At 38.3% G+C, this 18,872-nt stretch overlaps 1 protein-coding gene across 2 annotated transcripts in view; it reads right to left on the bottom strand.

Moving 5' to 3' along the window:
• Positions 1-18,872, bottom strand: part of fndc3ba (fibronectin type III domain containing 3Ba) — a 152,201-nt gene that overhangs the window by 28,818 nt on the left and 104,511 nt on the right. Inside the window, exons 7-13 of one of the 2 annotated variants that reach the window (XM_077228044.1) lie at positions 11,841-11,899; positions 8,101-8,258; positions 6,646-6,705; positions 5,327-5,465; positions 2,586-2,639; positions 2,113-2,237; positions 29-203 (exon numbers count right to left, since the gene is read on the bottom strand). In XM_077228044.1, coding sequence (XP_077084159.1) covers positions 29-203; positions 2,113-2,237; positions 2,586-2,639; positions 5,327-5,465; positions 6,646-6,705; positions 8,101-8,258; positions 11,841-11,899 — 770 coding nt within the window. The remainder of the gene's footprint in view (positions 1-28; positions 204-2,112; positions 2,238-2,585; positions 2,640-5,326; positions 5,466-6,645; positions 6,706-8,100; positions 8,259-11,840; positions 11,900-18,872) is intronic. The other variant, XM_077228054.1, reaches the window with a different exon arrangement.

Genomic DNA, 18,872 nt, shown 5'->3' with positions numbered 1-18,872 from the left:
TGGTTGTCATGCCATCTAAATTACGTACACTGTTCTCTTCCTGGATCTCCAGCTTGTATGTGACAAGCTCCTCTGCGGTACAGCCATCTGGCCGGCTCCATTCCAGCGTGATCCATGTGATGCCGGCACGCACCAGCCGAGGAGCGTGGGGCAAGTGGGGCAGACTTCCAGTCGCGTAGAAGACCACCTCAGGACTAAAGCCACTGACAAACAAGGGAGGAGACAGAAAATGATATATACACACACTCTCATATAAATGAAGCGGTAAAACAGCCAGGAATCTGGGTTTTTACATTTTTTTTGGTTATCCTCCAGGAAGGACGTGTAAATGTGATGTGTATAAACTTTGAAAAAGCCTCAACGTCTTATTGCAAAATCTGTGTTTATTTGCATCCCTCACAGGGCTGACACTTTGATTGAGTTTATTTTTAAACACAGCTCCAATATGTATAACTTGCAGGCTGACTTATGTCATTTGAAGAGTTTTCCTCTCCATTCAATAGCGGCTTTAAATCTAGTTTCTTCCAATTAACTGGTTGTGACAAGTTTACTAGAGCCCTCAGCATTTACTGTGTGAGAGTCTCTATAACTGCGACTGGGAAACAGGAGATTTTAAATGAGCTTCTTTGCAGTTAAGAAAGTAATAAAAAATATCCCTTTAGACTGGGTGAAAGGTGGTATGCTGGAGGTGGAGTCTCATATTTCAGCAGTGTTGCTTCACTCTCTGAACGCGTCTATGGTATTAAATGTCAGGAGATGGAGGAGACGAGGGATGGTGCTGTATTCAGAGTGATGACCCTTAACATGTCTGCCCACTGGACCAAACATTACTTATTTTATAGATATATTCTATTGATATTCTATAGTTTGGGCAGGGGGTATTGACTGCCCCCAAAAATCATGATTTCTTTCTCTTAAAAAAATGTCTATACATAAAATAAACAATATTATTAAATTATATCAATATAAATTAGTTTAAAACAATTTTTGTATACATATGTTTTATATGTGTTAAAAACATAGAGAGAGGGGGTAAAACGGAGAAATGGAGAGAGAGGGGGAAAGAGAGACAACGCTCCATTGACTGTCTGTTCTTCTGCATCAAGGTGACTTTATGGCTCTCCTCCTCCATTACGACTTGAGGGATGGTGATAGGATTAGATTACAGAGAGATAATGGGATTGTTTTGTCACACACAAAGAGTTTAATATGCATCCTGTACGACAACTCATATTTCCTTCTAATTCAAAGCTCAACTCATAGTTGGTCAAACAATGTTTGAATCTTTGGCTGTATCCCAACTTGCACATAATCCATACTAATTACTATAAAAGACTAAAGGTTAATGTGTTTTAGTGTGTAGTGGGAGTACGTAAACAGGAATTTAGCAAAAGTGTGTCTGTGTATGTTTTTAAGGATGCTTTCACACTTTGTTTGATTTGCCTGGGCCGAACCAGAGTTCGATTGCTCCCCCCTCCCCCTCCCCCTGCACCCGCTGGACTGTGTTCAAATGATATTATTTGGGTCTGAACCGAGCGGTACGTTTACATCATTAAAGCAAAAGCCGTTTACCCTTGTTGCTTTGTAGCAACGATATAAGAGAAGGTGGCAAAATTCATAGCGTTGCTCACCTCACTTTTTTGGTATTTGAACTTGTGGTTTTGTTTTCAAAGCGTCAGCACATAACGGCACACGAGTCTATCTGCCGCAAATGTACTGCAAAATTTATAAAGAACACCAAGGCAAGCAGAAATGAGATAATCCGTCTCTGTGCTTGCAGTGCGTCAGTCAAGCGTGTTATGAAAGTGAGTAAGAACACACACACACACCGTTTTATCAAATCATACGTCATAAATAGCAGTTCACTTCCACAATTTAGTACAAATGCTTTAATATCAGCAGCGAACTATACAAGAGTTCAAATGAACCGTACTCCACACCACCATTTTTATGCGGACTTGGGTATGGTTCACAGGTGCGTATATAATTTTGGAAAACAGCGTTCAAATCATCCAAACGAATCGAACTCTGACGTCAAACGAACTTGGGTGTGCTCCAAAAGTGCTAGTGTGAAAGCAACCTAAGACCATGCATATGATTCTGCAGTGATACCTCATTCCTATGTCGTTGCGTGCCGCCACCCGAAATGTGTAGGCCATAGCTGGACACAGATGAGTGAGTTTGTAGTGCCTTTGGCTTCCGAAGTAACATTCTCTGAAATTGTTGTTCTTTTTGCCCTATTAGATAAAAGTAGAACACATACATTCAGTACATAACTAGGCACTGCATAAAATCACTGAAGCCATTCAGCTTCTCTAAACCACTGCAATCATGGCTGGAGTGAGAAATGTATGAGTGACAACAGTCTGCTGTGGTCTTTGATGAAAATGGGGACATCTTTCAGATATGAATCTTTAAACAGAGTGAATGAACAGTGCTGATATCAAAGAGGCGTCATTAGTGCTGAAAATGTTGAACTGCAATTCAACAAGGATGCCATTTTTTCAAAAATGTTATAAGAAACTGATTGCTAAATGAATGATAATTTTTTTAAAAATTCCTGTGAACAAAAAATATATTAATACCTCATCCCACTCTAAAAGGTAACTTGTGATTTTCGATCCATTATCAACTGGTGCCTAAGTGAGGAGAGAAATTAGAAAAAAAGAGACAAATTAGAAGTACATAAAAAGAAGGAAAACTGGAAGAAAACCTTATTTCATAATAAAATTACTTATGTATCAGGAAGCACTGTCTGTGTACTGGACCATGAAAATCTAAAAAGTAAGAAGTTTACCCAATCATTTAGTCACACTCATGTTTTTCCAAAACTCTTTTAAGTTTCTTTCTTATCCTGAAAACATAAGAGATGGCAGAACGTTGATGCTTCTCTTTGTCGTACCATGAACAAGATTGGTGATTAGGGACCGTCAAGCTCTAAAAACGAACTACTAAACCCATGTCCGTATGACTTGTGTTATATACTCTCATGCTATCATGATGTAAAATTGGTCTTATTAAATACACTATTACTTTCAAAACTTTGGTGTCAGTAAAAAGATCAAAAGTGTCAGTAGAGACATTTATGTTGTTAGAAAAGATTACGGTTTCAAATAAATGCTTTTCTTTATAGTTTTCAATGGTTTAAAAATTTAAAATAATAATAACAATAATAATAAATGCTTTGTGCACAGCAAATAGATAAATAGCAAATAAACACTGAAGACTGGAGTAATGATGCTCTAAATTAAGCTTTTCCATTACAGGAATAAATTACATTTTAAAATATATCAACATAGAAAGCAGTTATTTTAAATTGTAATAATATTTTATAATATTGCTATTTTTACTATATTTTGATCATATAAATGTAGCCTTACTGAGCACAAGAGACTAAAAAAAAAAACGTGCACCTTCAGAAAACTTGAAATAGTGCATGAGTCATATGGGATATTTTATAGCGCTTTTTGCCATTTGTTGTGGCCCCTGGTCACCATTCACTCTCATTGTATAGAAAAGGGCATTAAAAGGGCTTTATTCTCCTCCTCCTCCTCTTATGTTCCAGAGAAGAAAGAAAATCATACAGGTTTGGAACGACATGAGGGTCAGTAAATTATGGCAGAATTTTTATATCTAGCTGAACGATCTCTTTAACAATTTAGGATGATGGAACTTCTCCTTTAAAAGGGTCATGAACTGAGAAATCAAAATTTCCCTAAGCTTTTGACATAAGAGGTCATCATACTGAGATGAGGAAGAGAGAAGATGAATACAAGATGGACAACAAATAACATTACCTTCCAAAGGATCCTAATGCTAGGAATGTGGTTATTTTTTTCAACAATGAGAAAGTCTCAGTTGAGCATTATTTATTTGTATGGGGTACATTTCACTGAGGATTCTTCGGTAAATCAGTTGCAATTTCGGTGCATGCTTTGCAAACAGACTTTAACGATATGGACTCGGAAGTAATGCCAAAACATATATGTAACCGTGTTATTTCTAATGCCTGATCTGTGAACAGTGATTTCTGATATGTAATGATTCATGTACAGTCAGATGTCCTTTGTCTGTGTCAGTAAATCAAACCAGTGACTAAACGGTCAACTTCACATTATTTAAGCTGTTATTTAAACTGTGATTAAGTTTAATAAAGAAAGCGAACAAAAAACACCCCCTTTGCAATCGCTGGAGCTGTCAATCAAACAGCACGAGTTTATCAGTGACTGAGTTCTGTACTTATTTGGCAAAACTCCCATAATAATCAATGAATCTCGCATTTACATTGTGTTTTCACTGTTAGCAGTGTTTGTTAGTGTGCAGAAATCGAGCTGCAATTACGAGATCACATTCATGCGCTCAACGTGTCTGTGATCGGCTACAATGCTCATCACTGCAACCTTTCAGCCTCGGTCTAAATATAATGCTATAGATCTAAATATGATGCTTAAATCAACACTTTTCACAATTAGTTAACCTTGAGAGCTGTAATAGTAAAATCATGCTAAAAGTTTTCAAGAGAGTTAAACATGTAATACTTTGCCATTTCATATACACAGATGTTAGCCAATCACAGCAGTGGGCGTTTACATTGAAAAGGGCGTTTTATTCCTTAATAAGGAGCGTTCAAATCAGATGGCTAAAATCAGGGTAGAAAAATGCCTTTTATTTCTAAATTATGACAATTTTTAATGTAAAAATCATACTAACATTATGAGTGCACCACAGGAAAAATAATAACATAATAAAACAATGCAGTTCATGACCCCTTTACATTTACCAGTCTTTTAGGCTTGAAATTGTTCTCATCTGTAATAAAACTTTACAAACTTTAAAGGTGAAGTCTGTAAGAATGACAGCTAATGGTCGAAATATGCACTGCAGTCCAAATTCAAAATATCAGAGATCGTTGTTTTTAGGTTGTGTGGAATCTGCAATCTCTGGCCCAGTATGTTTGCTCATTTCCAAGGCTGCAATATGCTGTGTTTCCTGCCAATTGCCAACCCGGGGTGTCTAAATACTATTGGGTGAACTGGCGAGAATACACAGAACAATTAAAACCCAGCTGACAACACGGAATGTGTAAAATAATAAGTACAATTACTGGCAGTAGAAGTGTTTTTAAGAGAAACGAGTATGTGAACTTAACATGTTTCTACAATATCTGCAAACATAGTATGGTATTTCTATGCTTTAGTAGAGTAAAAAAAAGTTACATACAGCACCTTTAAGCTTAAATGTACCTTCATTGAAGTATAAGACCTATTTGTCTGATGCCTGGGAACCGATAACTTCCATACTAGTATGGGATAAACAGCAGTCTCACCTTCCACTGTAGGGTGAGCGTGCTCTTTGTGCGGTGGGATAGTTTAGGGGGCAGCGGGCAGTCTGGGGTACTGCTGTGGGTGGTGAAGGCCCCCACCTCAGAGCACGAACCCTTCACAGAATTGCACACAGCATTCACTCTGAGAAAGACACACACACACACACACACACACACACACACACACACACACACACACACACACACACACACACACACACACACACACACACACACACACACACACACACACACACACACACACACACACACAGACACACACACACACACATTTAGAAGACATAGTTAATTCAAAGTGATCTATACTACATTTATTGCAGGAACAGTGAGGGGGAAAATAACCTTTTTGTGTTATCCAAAGAACGTAGTGCATTCGAGGTGTACATTTTATCAGAAATCAAACACATGACCTTCTAGCACCAGCTGTGCCTTTTTCAATGCATTTTCTGATTGAGTGCACATTGCTTTTACAATTCTAGAAAATTGCTTTTTTTTTTTTTTTTTTTTTTTTTTAAAGATGAGCTAAAAAAGTCTTAAAGCACTTTGCTTCACCTCATTGCTTATTTCTGTGCTGGAAAAGGTGGGACAAAATTAATCTGGCCCCACGTGCCATTTCCCAAAAGGTCGCTCAGATTTATAAAGAGCAAAAAAATAATCACTCTTAGGGGCAAATGGAACATTCAGGTCACATCTGACTGCAGAGACAGACAGTCTCCCACTATCCCTTAATCAGAACATATATTCAGATATTAGTCCCACTGCTACCAGGGTTCAAAGGTCAACCGAAAACTCAGCTGACAATTTCAATGCATTTTAATGAGGATCCAGACAAACCGACCCCCAGCACTGGATTCTCTATTAACAAGAGCTCCCGATGACAGAAGAGACTAGCATGGCCTATCCCTGGCTGCAAACATTACAGCAGATGTGGGCTTGAAAGGTTCTTTGAGGACCAGTACATGCATCATATTTAAGCTTGACCTTTCCAACGCTGTGATGCACAGCACTTTCGGCTCAATTAATAACAGGTAACGGGCAGACCATTAGAGGGACATTTAGGTAGAGCTGAGGTCATAAAACAAAAGTAGAAGTTAAAAATTATGACTAATATTCCATTAACGTTAACTTCGATTACATGAAAAAAGAAAACTGCAGATAACTGGACCACTGTAATGACAATACTGATCATCAGAAATAGCATGGACTTCAGTGTAAAGGGCTTTAATAACAGTAATAATTTAAACAACTCTAAGCACATGTTCTTGCACATGGCAAGAAATAAAGTTGAGAGCTGCACTTACCTTACGTGGTAGTCTGTTGCTGGTCTGAGATCTTTTAAATTGCATTCCAACTCCTCTCCACTGAAAACACACACATACACACACAATGGTTATTGACCTTAATGGATGCCAGCAACAGAGTTGTGCTGTTCAAAGTGCAAAATTGACTTTCATTAAGGATGCTGTTCAGTTATTATTGAGCACAACTTCTCAAGGGAAAAACTTTGAGTGGTTTTGCGTTGATAGGTTTTAGGGTTACCTGCAACCATTTTTCCTGCTGGTGCAACTATTTTGTACAACTTCAAAATTGCCCCATTCTTTTATATTATGCCCTGTCATTTTCTTTTAGTATGTGGGAAACAAACAAAGACAAACACTCAAAAGTGACCTGGAACAGCGCTACCCAACTGTGAGGACAAATTGAACGGTGAAACACAAACCAAATTTAAACGTAGCATGAGTATTGCATCCTACTTAAAATACGAAACAATTCTATTACAGAAACCTCTATGGGAACAGCAAATTATTTTAATATGAAAGTTGAAACCATATTAAATATCCATGACATTATAAACAGCACTGGTGAAGAAAACAGGAAAAATACCATAAGATCTTTTAATTTTTTTGAAAGAGGTCTTTTATCCTCACCAAAGTTGTTTATTTAATCAAAAATACAGTAAAAGAGTTATATTGTAAAATGCTATAACAATTCATAATAACGGTTTTACTATTTTAATATATTTTAAAAGGTAATTTAATATTGTGATGGCATAGCTGAATTTTCAGCATCATTACTCCAGCCTTCGTGATCACGTGATCCTTCAGAAATCATTCTAATATGTTGATTTGCTGCGCAAGAAACATTTCTAATTATTATCAATGTTGAAAACAGTTGTGCTGCTTAATATTTTTGTGGAAACCATGTCACATTTTTTTCAGTATTCTATGATGAATAGAAAGACTAACATTTATTTGAAATTATTTATTCAAATAATTTATTACTTGCATATATTTTTTATTGTTTTGGTAACAAGTAATCAGTTTAATGCATCTTTACAGAATAAAAGTATTTAAAGTTTCTTTAAAAAAGAAAAATGAATCATACTGAACCCAAACTACTTTTCAACGATAATATAATATAATATAATATAATATTCCATATAATTTCCACCAGCACCACTGCTCTCATATGTGAGTCTGGAGTCATGCTTTGAGACTCATGCTACAAACGGATGATGACAGGGTGTGAGAGGTCTGATTATCTTTCCTGTCTGCGCTCTGGATACTGAATCATACACGTCCTGGTGAGAGAACAGGCTGCATACAATATTTCTATCTGCTCAATGGATGATGTATTCATATCTAACTTGCTCCCTTGTGGTGAACACGGTTAATTTATGAGAACATAAAGACTTCTCAAGGATTCTGAGCAGACTACACAGCTCCTCTGTGATTATATACTCCAGTCTATCTTACCTATAAATGACGCGGTACTGGCCGTTACGACCTTTGTCTGAGAGAGTGACCTCGTAGCTGCAGGTAAAGGGGTGTCCGTTACTGTGCCTGTCTCTGTTCTGGAGGCCTGCTGGTGGAGCCCAAGTCAGTCGAGCTGTCCGGGCCTGGATATTAAGAACCTGTGAAGCAAACACAGAACAAAGACCATCAACTGTAGAACTGGAAACAATATCATTTAGCATGTCAAGTGTCTTTGAATCTGTGGTTAGGTGATGCACACAAGTAGATTTTTATTATTTATTTTTAAACAATGAACAAAGATAAAATGTGTAAATGTAAAGCAAAGTGTATATTTTAATTGCCATAACTGGTCATTATTTTTTTTTAAAGAAAAAGTTTCATCATTTATTCCTTTTCATATATATAATGTTTTTTTAAAAAGTACAAATATTCGATTTTGCCTCTCAATTAATATGAGCATAATACTGCAGGTCATGCCACTATGAAAAACGTCTTCATGTCAACCACCACTGTAGAAACGTGCAGGAAAAACAAATCGTCATTACAATCCAAGACTGTGAATTCTAAGGCTAAATCAGCTTTCAAATGGGCTGCAAAGAGCTCCAGGAAAGCAGCCAAATGCAATTGAAGACAAAAAGGAAGGAGCAAGTCATTTAGATAAGAGTTTGTGGGATTGTCATTTCATTATGAGGTTAGCATAACCCAACTTTGAATCTATTCATTTGCTAAACCTACCAGGATTAGAGACTTGAAAATAAAAAATGAGTATCATCCAATAAACAAAAGAAAAAACATGGCTAGGTAAGAAACGACTCACGAGGACTTTAATGTGACAGTGTAATTAATGTTGTACAAACATAAAACAAAACAAAAATTTCAACTTTTAACCACAGACTTTATTTAATCCATAACACAAAAATTGCTCTTCCAAAAACCCAACTTGGGAACAAATGAGTTTTATTAATTACCGTTTTAGGCCTGCAATCTGAACCACTCTATGGCTCTGCAAAAACAACTATTTGTTTGTCAAACACAGAAATGAAGGTATAAACGTAAAGAGGCAGAGTGGCTATAACTCCTCCTCTATAACAGGTCATTCAGTGTAACACTGTGTATGAGGATATAACGCTGACATGAATGAGCTGTAGCTCTAGACTCTACCTTCAGTCAGGCAGAAGCAAATCTCTCAAACGCTATCTGTCCTGTTCCAAGAATAACTGCAGGTGAACGCATGTCTGTGGAAAAGCTATGGTTGTTGCTCTCGGATGTGCACAGCTAGGATTGCCACTGGCACTTCTGAAGCTACAGCAATATGTTCTCAACAAACCGGCTGCCATCAGACCCGGCTTTCTCACAGAGATACTGAAAAGCTCAGAGACCTATACCGTTCAATAGTTTGGGGTTGGTACGATATTTTAAATGTTTTTTTTTTAAAGTTTGCTCACCAAGGCTGCATTTATTTGACCAAAACAAATAAGAGCTAAATTAAAAATTAAAATAACTTTTCTATTTTAAAATATAATGTATTTCCTGTGATGGCAAAGCTGAGTATTCTCCAGTCTTCAGTGTGCACATGATCCTTCAGAGATCATTCTAATATGCTGATTATCAAAGCTGAAAACAGTTAATGCTTGACATTTTTGTGGCCATTTGATTATTTGGTGAAAAAAACATATAAAAGAGCAGCTTTTATTTAAAATAAGTGTTTTTGTAACATTATAATTGTCTTTACTGTCACTTTTGACCAATTTAAAGCATCCTTGTTGAATAAACAAAAAATCTTACTGACCCCAAACTGTTGAAAGATAGTGTGTGTATGTATGCATGTATGTATTTTTATTTAAAAAAGTGACTCAAGTTCATGGTAAGGACATCAAACAGGAAGTAATACTCTGTCTTGGCAAAACTTTTATACACTGAAGTGAAATTTAGTATATGACCCTAAAACATGCCCTTGGGGTAAAGTATGTTTACGGTGCAGTGCCACCAACTGGTCAAAGTTGTACATTATGATTAAATCTGCTTTTTTTTTTTAAAAAATTATAAAAACTGTCATCAATATCTTACTGCTGTATTTCTTTGGACCATGACTCAACCCTGGGCTGCATCAACTATAATGAGAAGTTGGAGTGCATGAAGTGGTAGAGAGCTTGTGATAGTGAGAACACCACCTGCCACTAAACTTCAGCCATACAAAGGATTTGGCCCCAGTCTGTAGTATCCAGTGCGTTTCTACTCTGTGACACACTCAATTTTAGGTTCATGAAGAAACTGAACAAAAAAGGCAGCTCCATTAGAGGATGTTGCAGAGATGAGGATAAGGGCAAATTTAAGTCATTTACTTCCAAACTTGCACATCCTTCCAGATTGCCTCATTTTGGGACACTCTGCCCTCACCCATCAGGCTATATTCCCTATGTACTCCTCCATGTTATATACCAAATTTACTCCCATTTATGGGGCTGCAGGTATATTTTGCAAGTATACACTATCGTTCAAAACTGTGGGGTCAGTACGATTTTTCAATGTTTTTGAAAGAAGTCGCATAAAGGCTGCATTCATTTGATCAAAAATAGTAAGAAATGTGTAAATAGTAAGGATCAAGAAATTTGCTCAAGAAACATTTCTTATTATTATCAATGTTGAAGACTGATGTGCAATTTAATGTGCTTTGTGGAAAGAATGATGCGTTTTCTTGAGGATTTTTTAATCAATAAAAAGTTTTAAAACAGCTTTTTTTTATCGCAATGTGACAGTATTTTAACTGTAGCTTTTGATGATTTTTTTTCTGAATAAAAGTATTAATTTCTTGAAAAAAAAACAAAAAAACGTACTGATCCAAAATGTTTGAACGGCAAGTGTATATAGTGCCATTTTTATGTACTATAAACAGTGTATAGTAGGAGAGGCAAAGTACTGCAGAACGTACTACTACTACTCAATGTCAGTTTTGCTATAATGTAAAATACAGTCAGACAGTATTGTAGTTTTCAGACACAGACAGATCCAAGTTTGTTATTATTAAATATAATAAAATATGATCTTTCAGTCAGCAGTGTTAAACTGATTTTAACTTATTTACTGCCTTAATGCCACACATTTTAGGATAATGAGGGATTAATCTTACGCTGAGGGAGTAAAGGAGACAGCTGTTCAAATGTCACACACACACACACACACACACACACACACACACACACACACACACACACACACACACACACACACACACACACACACACACACAAACAAATGCATGCAAACTAAAACACAAAACAGAACAGATGATTGATGACTATGGGTTAGTCTCACTTATGAATTATCACTTAAAGTGACAGGGTGTCCTTAGATAGTCCTGAACTAAACAACAGCAAGAGCAGCAGGCTGAGTGAACAGATGGGGAAAGAACAGAGCAAACATTGGTCAGAAAACATTGATTTGATGGAAATGTTTACCTCAATTGCTTGACAGTGGAACAATAAAATCAAAATGCTGCCCCTATGTGGCTGCAATGAGAACAGTTTGTAATTGTAAACAAATGTGAATCTTGGTGACTTTTACTGAATGTCTCCTTTTGACATATACATTTAATTAATAATGTCATGTCATGTTTTTATGCCCACTTGTATTTGCAGCCTGTACTTTCTGTTGGCCATTAAAGGACATCATGTTTATCTGATAACATTAAAACCATTAGTATTTTTCACTTTTGAGGTTTTTAACTCATATTCCAGACCCACCTGTGGTTTTTCCAATCCCGAAAGAACATCCTGAACTCTCTTTGCTTCTGAATCATGATCTGCAGGTGGGAGAAAGAAGAGGAGACAGAACAATAAAAGGGTGTTATTCCGATATGGATCAGCAGGAGTCAGGCTTAAGTCAGAAATGGAGCAGGAGAAAAACATCAAGCGTTAAAGGGTTAAGTTCACCCAAAAATAAAGAACATTGTGTCATAATTTATTCACACTCATGTAGTTCCAATCCCAAAGGACAACTTATTTAAATATTCTTTCTTATTTTTGGGTGAACTACTCCTGTAACCACTAATAATCTTTTCAGGTAGAAACAAAGAAATAAACACATTTGAGAATTGTGTTTAAAAAAATAGAATATAAATTTGAGGAGATACAGAAGGTGTTTTTCGCCTTCGGTCAACAAGGCATTGAAAATATATATATTTCATTACCGCAGACCTCACTGAAAGAGCGCTGGCATTGCGGATACATGATCTGTCGGAAGCTTGCATTTCTATGTCTCTCTACAGAACCACGTCCATAACTCGCATGCAACTCCCATGCCAATTTGAAATCTGCACGTGGAAAAAATGCTCAATTACCTCATGTTCCCAAGGCCGGATTAGCTCACTTAATCTACCAGATCATTAGCGACAGACAGTCTGACAGAATACCTTTAAATCTTTATTGGCCTGTGGATACACACACATACACCCACAACTGCTCGCTAACCCCTAATTTATCAATTTCCACTGAAGAGACAAACAGACAGGATCCACATGAGCAGATTCTTCTCTTCTGGGGAGTTACCTTTTGCTTGATTTCACTTTCTGGGTGTTAGTGTTGTAAATCAGTTTTTGTGCATATGGCCTCCCCTTGGTATCTTGGTATAATGTATGTGTAAAGTAATTTTTATAAACGATACAAGTAAATAAATAATATATATATATATATATATATATATATATATATATATATATATATATATATATATATGAATGTGTGTGTGTATATATATATATAATACACACACACATAGTCAAACCAAAAATTATTCAGACACCAGATTTTTTTTTTTACTAATGGGTGCAGGACACTATAGTTCACTTATGTAAGTGAGGATAGAATTATAAAAAGTTAACAGACATATTATACCCCAAAATTTCTATAAAATTTGGGACCAAAAACTCAGACACTTTGACCTGACCATGATTTGTTTAAGTGTTTTTTTCTTTAATTGCTATGCAACCTTTTTACACCACAGACTGAACAAAATTAAGCATTGACCTAAAATGGTATTTTCTAATTTTGCACTTAAATCTAACAGCTGACATCTATTCAACCTAATTTATTAGTGAGAAAGTCTAACAGAGGGATGGCCAAACCAGTGAAATTTCAACTGATTTGATAACGGAGTTCTTGTCACAATTATTACCATTTTTTAAATTATAGCGAATAAACTGTGATAAAGTGGGAAATGTTGAAGGTGTCTGAATAAATTTTGGTTTACCTGTATACCCACACACTGATAAAATATTATGACTATCATAATTAATATGTAGAAAAAAATACATGCATATCAAGTATCAGAAAATTGATACTTACTGTCTTCATATTAATTATGATAGTACAAAGAAAGAATAATGGCTATAATTTGTGCAGTCATAGAACCAATAAGATACTATGTCCCATTTACAGTCAGAAACATTAACCTGATGCTGAAAAAACAGGTTCATGGACACATTATTTGTCATCCAACCTAATCCACAACATATGTATGATTGACGTGTGTATTTATTACTAGAGTAGAGAGCACACTGGGAGTTCACCGCACCTCTGGGCCTTCATGAGTCATGGCAACAGTGATGTCATACACAATCATCTTAACTTGACCCCAGGAGGTAGGCACAGGGAACGCAGGCTTCCCCGAGAGACGGAAACCTTACTAATGCTGTGTGTGTGACAAATTGAGTTATTACTGAAAAGTGATGGGTAATCGTGCAGACATTGAAGAATATAAGGTGGCCTTGCTCTTGGCATAAATAGAGCGCTCATTTAAACCCACCCTAAAACGAAAGATGGAGTCATCATTGTAGAGACTACATATACTGTAGCAAGATTGGTGTTTTGTAACTTTTAGGGTCTGTTTACACCTGGTCACTTCATGCGTTTTCTCTGATCAGATCGCCATCCAACTGTGAAAAGACCAGGTGCAAATGCCCTCCAAAATGCTTTCGAGAAAATTTTTTATCCGATCACTCAAACCACTTCAGGATGAAACTGAACAAGTGTAAATGCATCTGGTTGTTGCAACAACATGTAAATTTGACTTCATTTTGTGAAAACATGTTTGTGTGGCCACATATAAATGGAACAGGTATAACAAATCAGATAACAATCCGATCAATAAAAACACATGAAGTGACCAGGTATAAACAGGCCGTCAGTCCATCTGTTTCAACTTTGAGATCATCAATATGCTAAAAGTTGACAAAATTACATTTCTTTGAAGATTTATCCTGCACTGCACAGATTTTTGTCCGATCTAATGTCTCCTGAATGAGAATGATGTAATAATACAACCTGCAAGTAGCAGCACATGGTGCATAGCTGTAACACGACGAAAGCCCACTTATAAAAAAAGAAAAGAAAAAAGGAATAAATCAATTTAAAAATAGACGAGAATGTAGTTATGTCCTAATGAAACTTCCCATTTCACAAGGGAATACATCAAGAAGTTTCATGGGATCTCTAAGTCATCTCTGCTGACACATACTAGCCATCAAGTCCACTTCCAGTGTGTCCATTCTCTCCTCTCCTTCCGCTCCCGCACTCTGAGGAACTTTCTATTGCTGCTTCCAAGCACAACACTTGACTTTCCAAAGCTTCACGTCTGTTTCTCACGCATGTCGTTTCCATAGGGAGCGGACGGTTGAGGCTAACTGCTCACTCGGTCTCGGCCTCCTGCCACGTTCTGAATAACCGTTGCTTCACTATATATAAATGAAAATAAATAGAGGAAGTGAAGATGATAGAAGAGGAGGGGAAAAAAACAAACACCTCTCATTTTAAAAGTAGAGCTGTATTCTATTCTGCATCATGGTAAAGTTAGAAGTCTTCTCTGGATATCTGGGGTGGAGAGGAGATTCTGCCTTCAATTATAGGCCAAGGTCAAAGACGGGAGAATTGGGGGTGGGTTGGGTGGGCAGGGGGGTGTAAGGAATGAGAAAAAAGGGACTGAGCTGAAGTGAAAATAACCGGCAACATAGAAGTGACAACAGAATGAGAGGAAAGAGATTGTGATTATGTGAGAAACATTTGACCAAACTCTAACTATAAGTTGTAAACTTTGGTGTGTAGCACCCCCTCTTTGTAATGAAGAGTTGCTATACTCAGGCGTGCTATAGTCAGCTTTTTAACTGTCGGACCAGCTAACCAGACATCTTGAACTCTTAAAACAATCATAACACCCTCGCAACCAAATAGAAAAATGCCAAAAACACTTTAACACCTTACCAACTGTATAGCATCACCTAGGAACTGCATACATAGTTAATAAGCTGAAGGTCAAAGGTTTTAAAGGCTACGCTCGGAGTCATGAGAGAGCTCACACTTGACCCTACAACACTCTTTAAATCAATATGAAAATCTCTCTCTGGACTTCAGGAAGCATTTAAAAAAATTTTTTTTTACAGTGGTCTAGAGCTGCAGTGTGAGTGGAGTGTTTGGGTGTTTAGCTCTATGTGAATGAGTGTGCATGTGTATATAAAGAGGTGCTAGGTAAACATCCAAAACTGAATTTGCAGACTATTGGGAGAAAAAAAGGCTCCAAGAACACCCACAGAGCTGCAGACGCCAAACGGTCAGGCCAGTAACTACACCCACATGTCTGCGTGTGCGTTTGTGAATGTGTGCGAGTGCTGGAGCATTGTGGATACAGGCACTTTAAAACAGGCTCACATCCTCTAGCTAGCATCCTGAATTAGGGCTACAGATAGAGAAACTAGACTGCAACTATCAGGAGGCCTGATCAGTCATACATAAACAAGTTTCACAGTCCTAAATTCTGTTATTGGGGTCGATTTGTTTGTTTGTTTTTAGATTAAAACCTCCTGGAATTTTCCATGCACTTCATCCATAAAATAAAGAGATTTTTTATGGACTCGATCTATGCGCAGAGGCACGCACAATCTGCTAATTACTCCCCCCTGGTGGAGTGAGACGAAACAGCACATTCTTGATTAGTGACGGTTGTTAAACACACGCAGCCTACAGGGCCAGAGAGGTTCTGTGAGTCCATACAAAAATGTGCAAAATGACAGAGCAATGCTTAGTCAACCAGAAAATCATCAGGAAAAACAAACTGAGGTTGTGGCTACAGATCGGAGTCAAGATGACTACTAGGAAATCAAACTTGGCATGTTCTTTTTAAGCACTTTGTAATACACACTTGATTATATTAAAACAGATATTTATTTTAAAGAAAGAGGAACAGGAAAGAGTATATTGCCAGGTGATCAAATAAAACAAAGAAATCTTCATCATACACATCTCTGAAGAAAAAAATGTCACTAATAATGGGTTGTGAGGGAGGAGGGAGTGTGGGAGGAAGAGAGAGAAAGAGTTGCAGGCTCCCAATCGTTCTCATCTCCGCATAGCACACATTCCATCTGCTCAACAGCTGGCTGTCTAATCCCGCTCTCACACAAACCTGTGCCTCCCTGAGAACCACTGCCACAGTGCACTCGCTCTCACACTCTCACAAACACAGCCACTCGCGCTCAAGGTAGACATGAACAGACATTCTATCTATCCATCCATCCATCTATAATCTATCTATGACAGATACACAGACAGATAGATATCAATCTATAGACATCAGTGTAGCTGTCTGTCTATCTGTGCACACGTCTAAATAGTCTTGTCAGTCAACCTGCATTCTTGTCTGTCTAGACATCAAGAGTGCCGCACAAGTCCTTGAAAAGTGAAGCCAAAACGTTTAGATCGCCCCAAGGTGGCTGGATGCAGTATAGCTAAACCCCACCTTCTCATGTAATCAAATGAGACAAACTAAATCAAATTGCACTTCAAATAATTTGTCATTTTAGGTATTTTTTATCACGCTGATGTAAATTCAAGAGTTTGTTTTTTAAATAAGTTTGGGTTTAGTTAGTTATGGGATGCTTTAAAAACGGGGGTTTGACGTCATGACTGACAGCTGAGATTGACAGCTTCTCTAAGTGAAGTAGTCACTGATACCCCTTTTCCACCAAGGCAGAGCTGGTGCTGGTTCGGAGCCAGAGCCTAGTTTCAATTCGGTTCTTTGGTTTTCCACACGCAAAGCACCAGCTCCGAACCAGGAAAAGTGGTTCTTAAGTAGCACCAAATCATTGCTGGTCTAGAACAGAGCCAAGTAAGAACCACTTGCGTCAGGGGCTGGGGGCGGGGTTACCGTGACCAACAAGACGAATAGAAACTTGTGACCGCCATTTTTAAATAGCAGCTAGTCGAGCTAATAGCAGCTCGATTATAAATATCCGTCTATGTAAGTTACGGCGAGCTGCACAAACGCGTTGGACTCCGATGTATTTTGTAAACCCATGAGCATCCATAGTATTGCAACGTCCGTTATTGTTGATGGCTTGTTCGAGATGCATCGGAGCGGCGCGGACCGATCGGAGCTGCGGGAGTGTTTGGAGAACATACGACTCCTTGTGCTTTTAGATCGCTATCGCAGTGTTTTGATGTCATGCGGAGATCGATCTGCGAGAAGCCGATGCATCTCGAACAAGCCTGGCGTACTGTTTGGCGCTACCGCACTAGCGTTGCTGGGCAACATGAGACGTATACAGTGACGTAAGATCTGGCTCTGTTGTGGCTCTCTAGCCGGTGGAAAGGCAAATCGGTTCTTATTAAGCTCGTCAGTCGAACCCACTCTGAACCAGCTTTGGCTCTGGCTCTGAACCAGCACCCGGTTCTTGTTGGTGGAAAAGGGGTATGAGGGACCAACTTACTTTTTTCTGGATTTTCGGGAGGAGATTAGAGCTTTAACTTTAATGTCTACATTTCCATAACTGTTTATTTCACACCGACATTATACGAGTTGTTCTGCAGTAAACTGTACCAACCGATTCTACAGGAGTGAGGGCGGGACCTTGATACCACGGCTCCACTTCATGCTCACTACTGCGCAGACTCAGCCTTTGAGTTCACTACTGCGCAGACTCAGCCAACGAGTTCACTACTGCGCAGAGTCAGCCAACGAGTTCACTACTGCGCAGAGTCAGCCAACGAGTTCACTACTGCGCAGATTCAGCCAACGAGTTCACTACTGCGCAGAGTCAGCCAACGAGTTCACTACTGCGCAGAGTCAGCCAACGAGTTCACTACTGCGCAGATTCAGCCAACGAGTTCACTACTGCGCAGAGTCAGCTAACGAGTTCCCTACTGCACAGACTCAGCCAACGAGTTCAGCCAACAAGTACACAACTGCGCAGACTCAGCCAACAAGTTCAGCCAACAAGTTCACTACTGCGCAGACTCAGCCAACGAGTTCAGCCAACGAGTTCACTACTGCGCAGACTCAGCCAACGAGTACAGCCAACAAGTTCACTACTGCGCAGACTCAGCCAACGAGTTCAGCCAACGAGTTCACTACTGCGCAGACTCAGCCAACGAGTTCACTACTGCGCAGACTCAGCCTTCGAGTTCAGCCAACGAGTTCACTACTGCGCAGACTCAGCCAACGAGTTCACTACTGCGCAGATTCAGCCTTCGAATTCACTACTGCGCAGACTCAGCCTGAGTTCATTACTGCACAGACTCAGCCTTCGAGTTCACTACTGCAAAGACTCGGGATCCAAGATGTCAGCGCAATGTTTTGACATTGGTGGCTTCACTTTTCTACAATGGTAGAGAGTGAAGGTGTGTTGTCAATCTTTTTTTACAGTCTTTGGTCTAGAATCTAGACAGTCAATCTTCGTCTGTCTGTCTGTCTGTCTGTCTAAGTATACCTATCTGTTCTTGATAGTCTATCAG

This window comes from Siphateles boraxobius, unplaced genomic scaffold (genome assembly GCF_051911475.1).
Source record: "Siphateles boraxobius isolate OS27281-9 unplaced genomic scaffold, OSU_SipBor_1 1, whole genome shotgun sequence".
NCBI lineage: Eukaryota > Metazoa > Chordata > Actinopteri > Cypriniformes > Leuciscidae > Siphateles > Siphateles boraxobius.
Note: the sequence above shows the minus strand (reverse complement) of the source record. Positions and strands in the feature narration are given on the sequence as shown.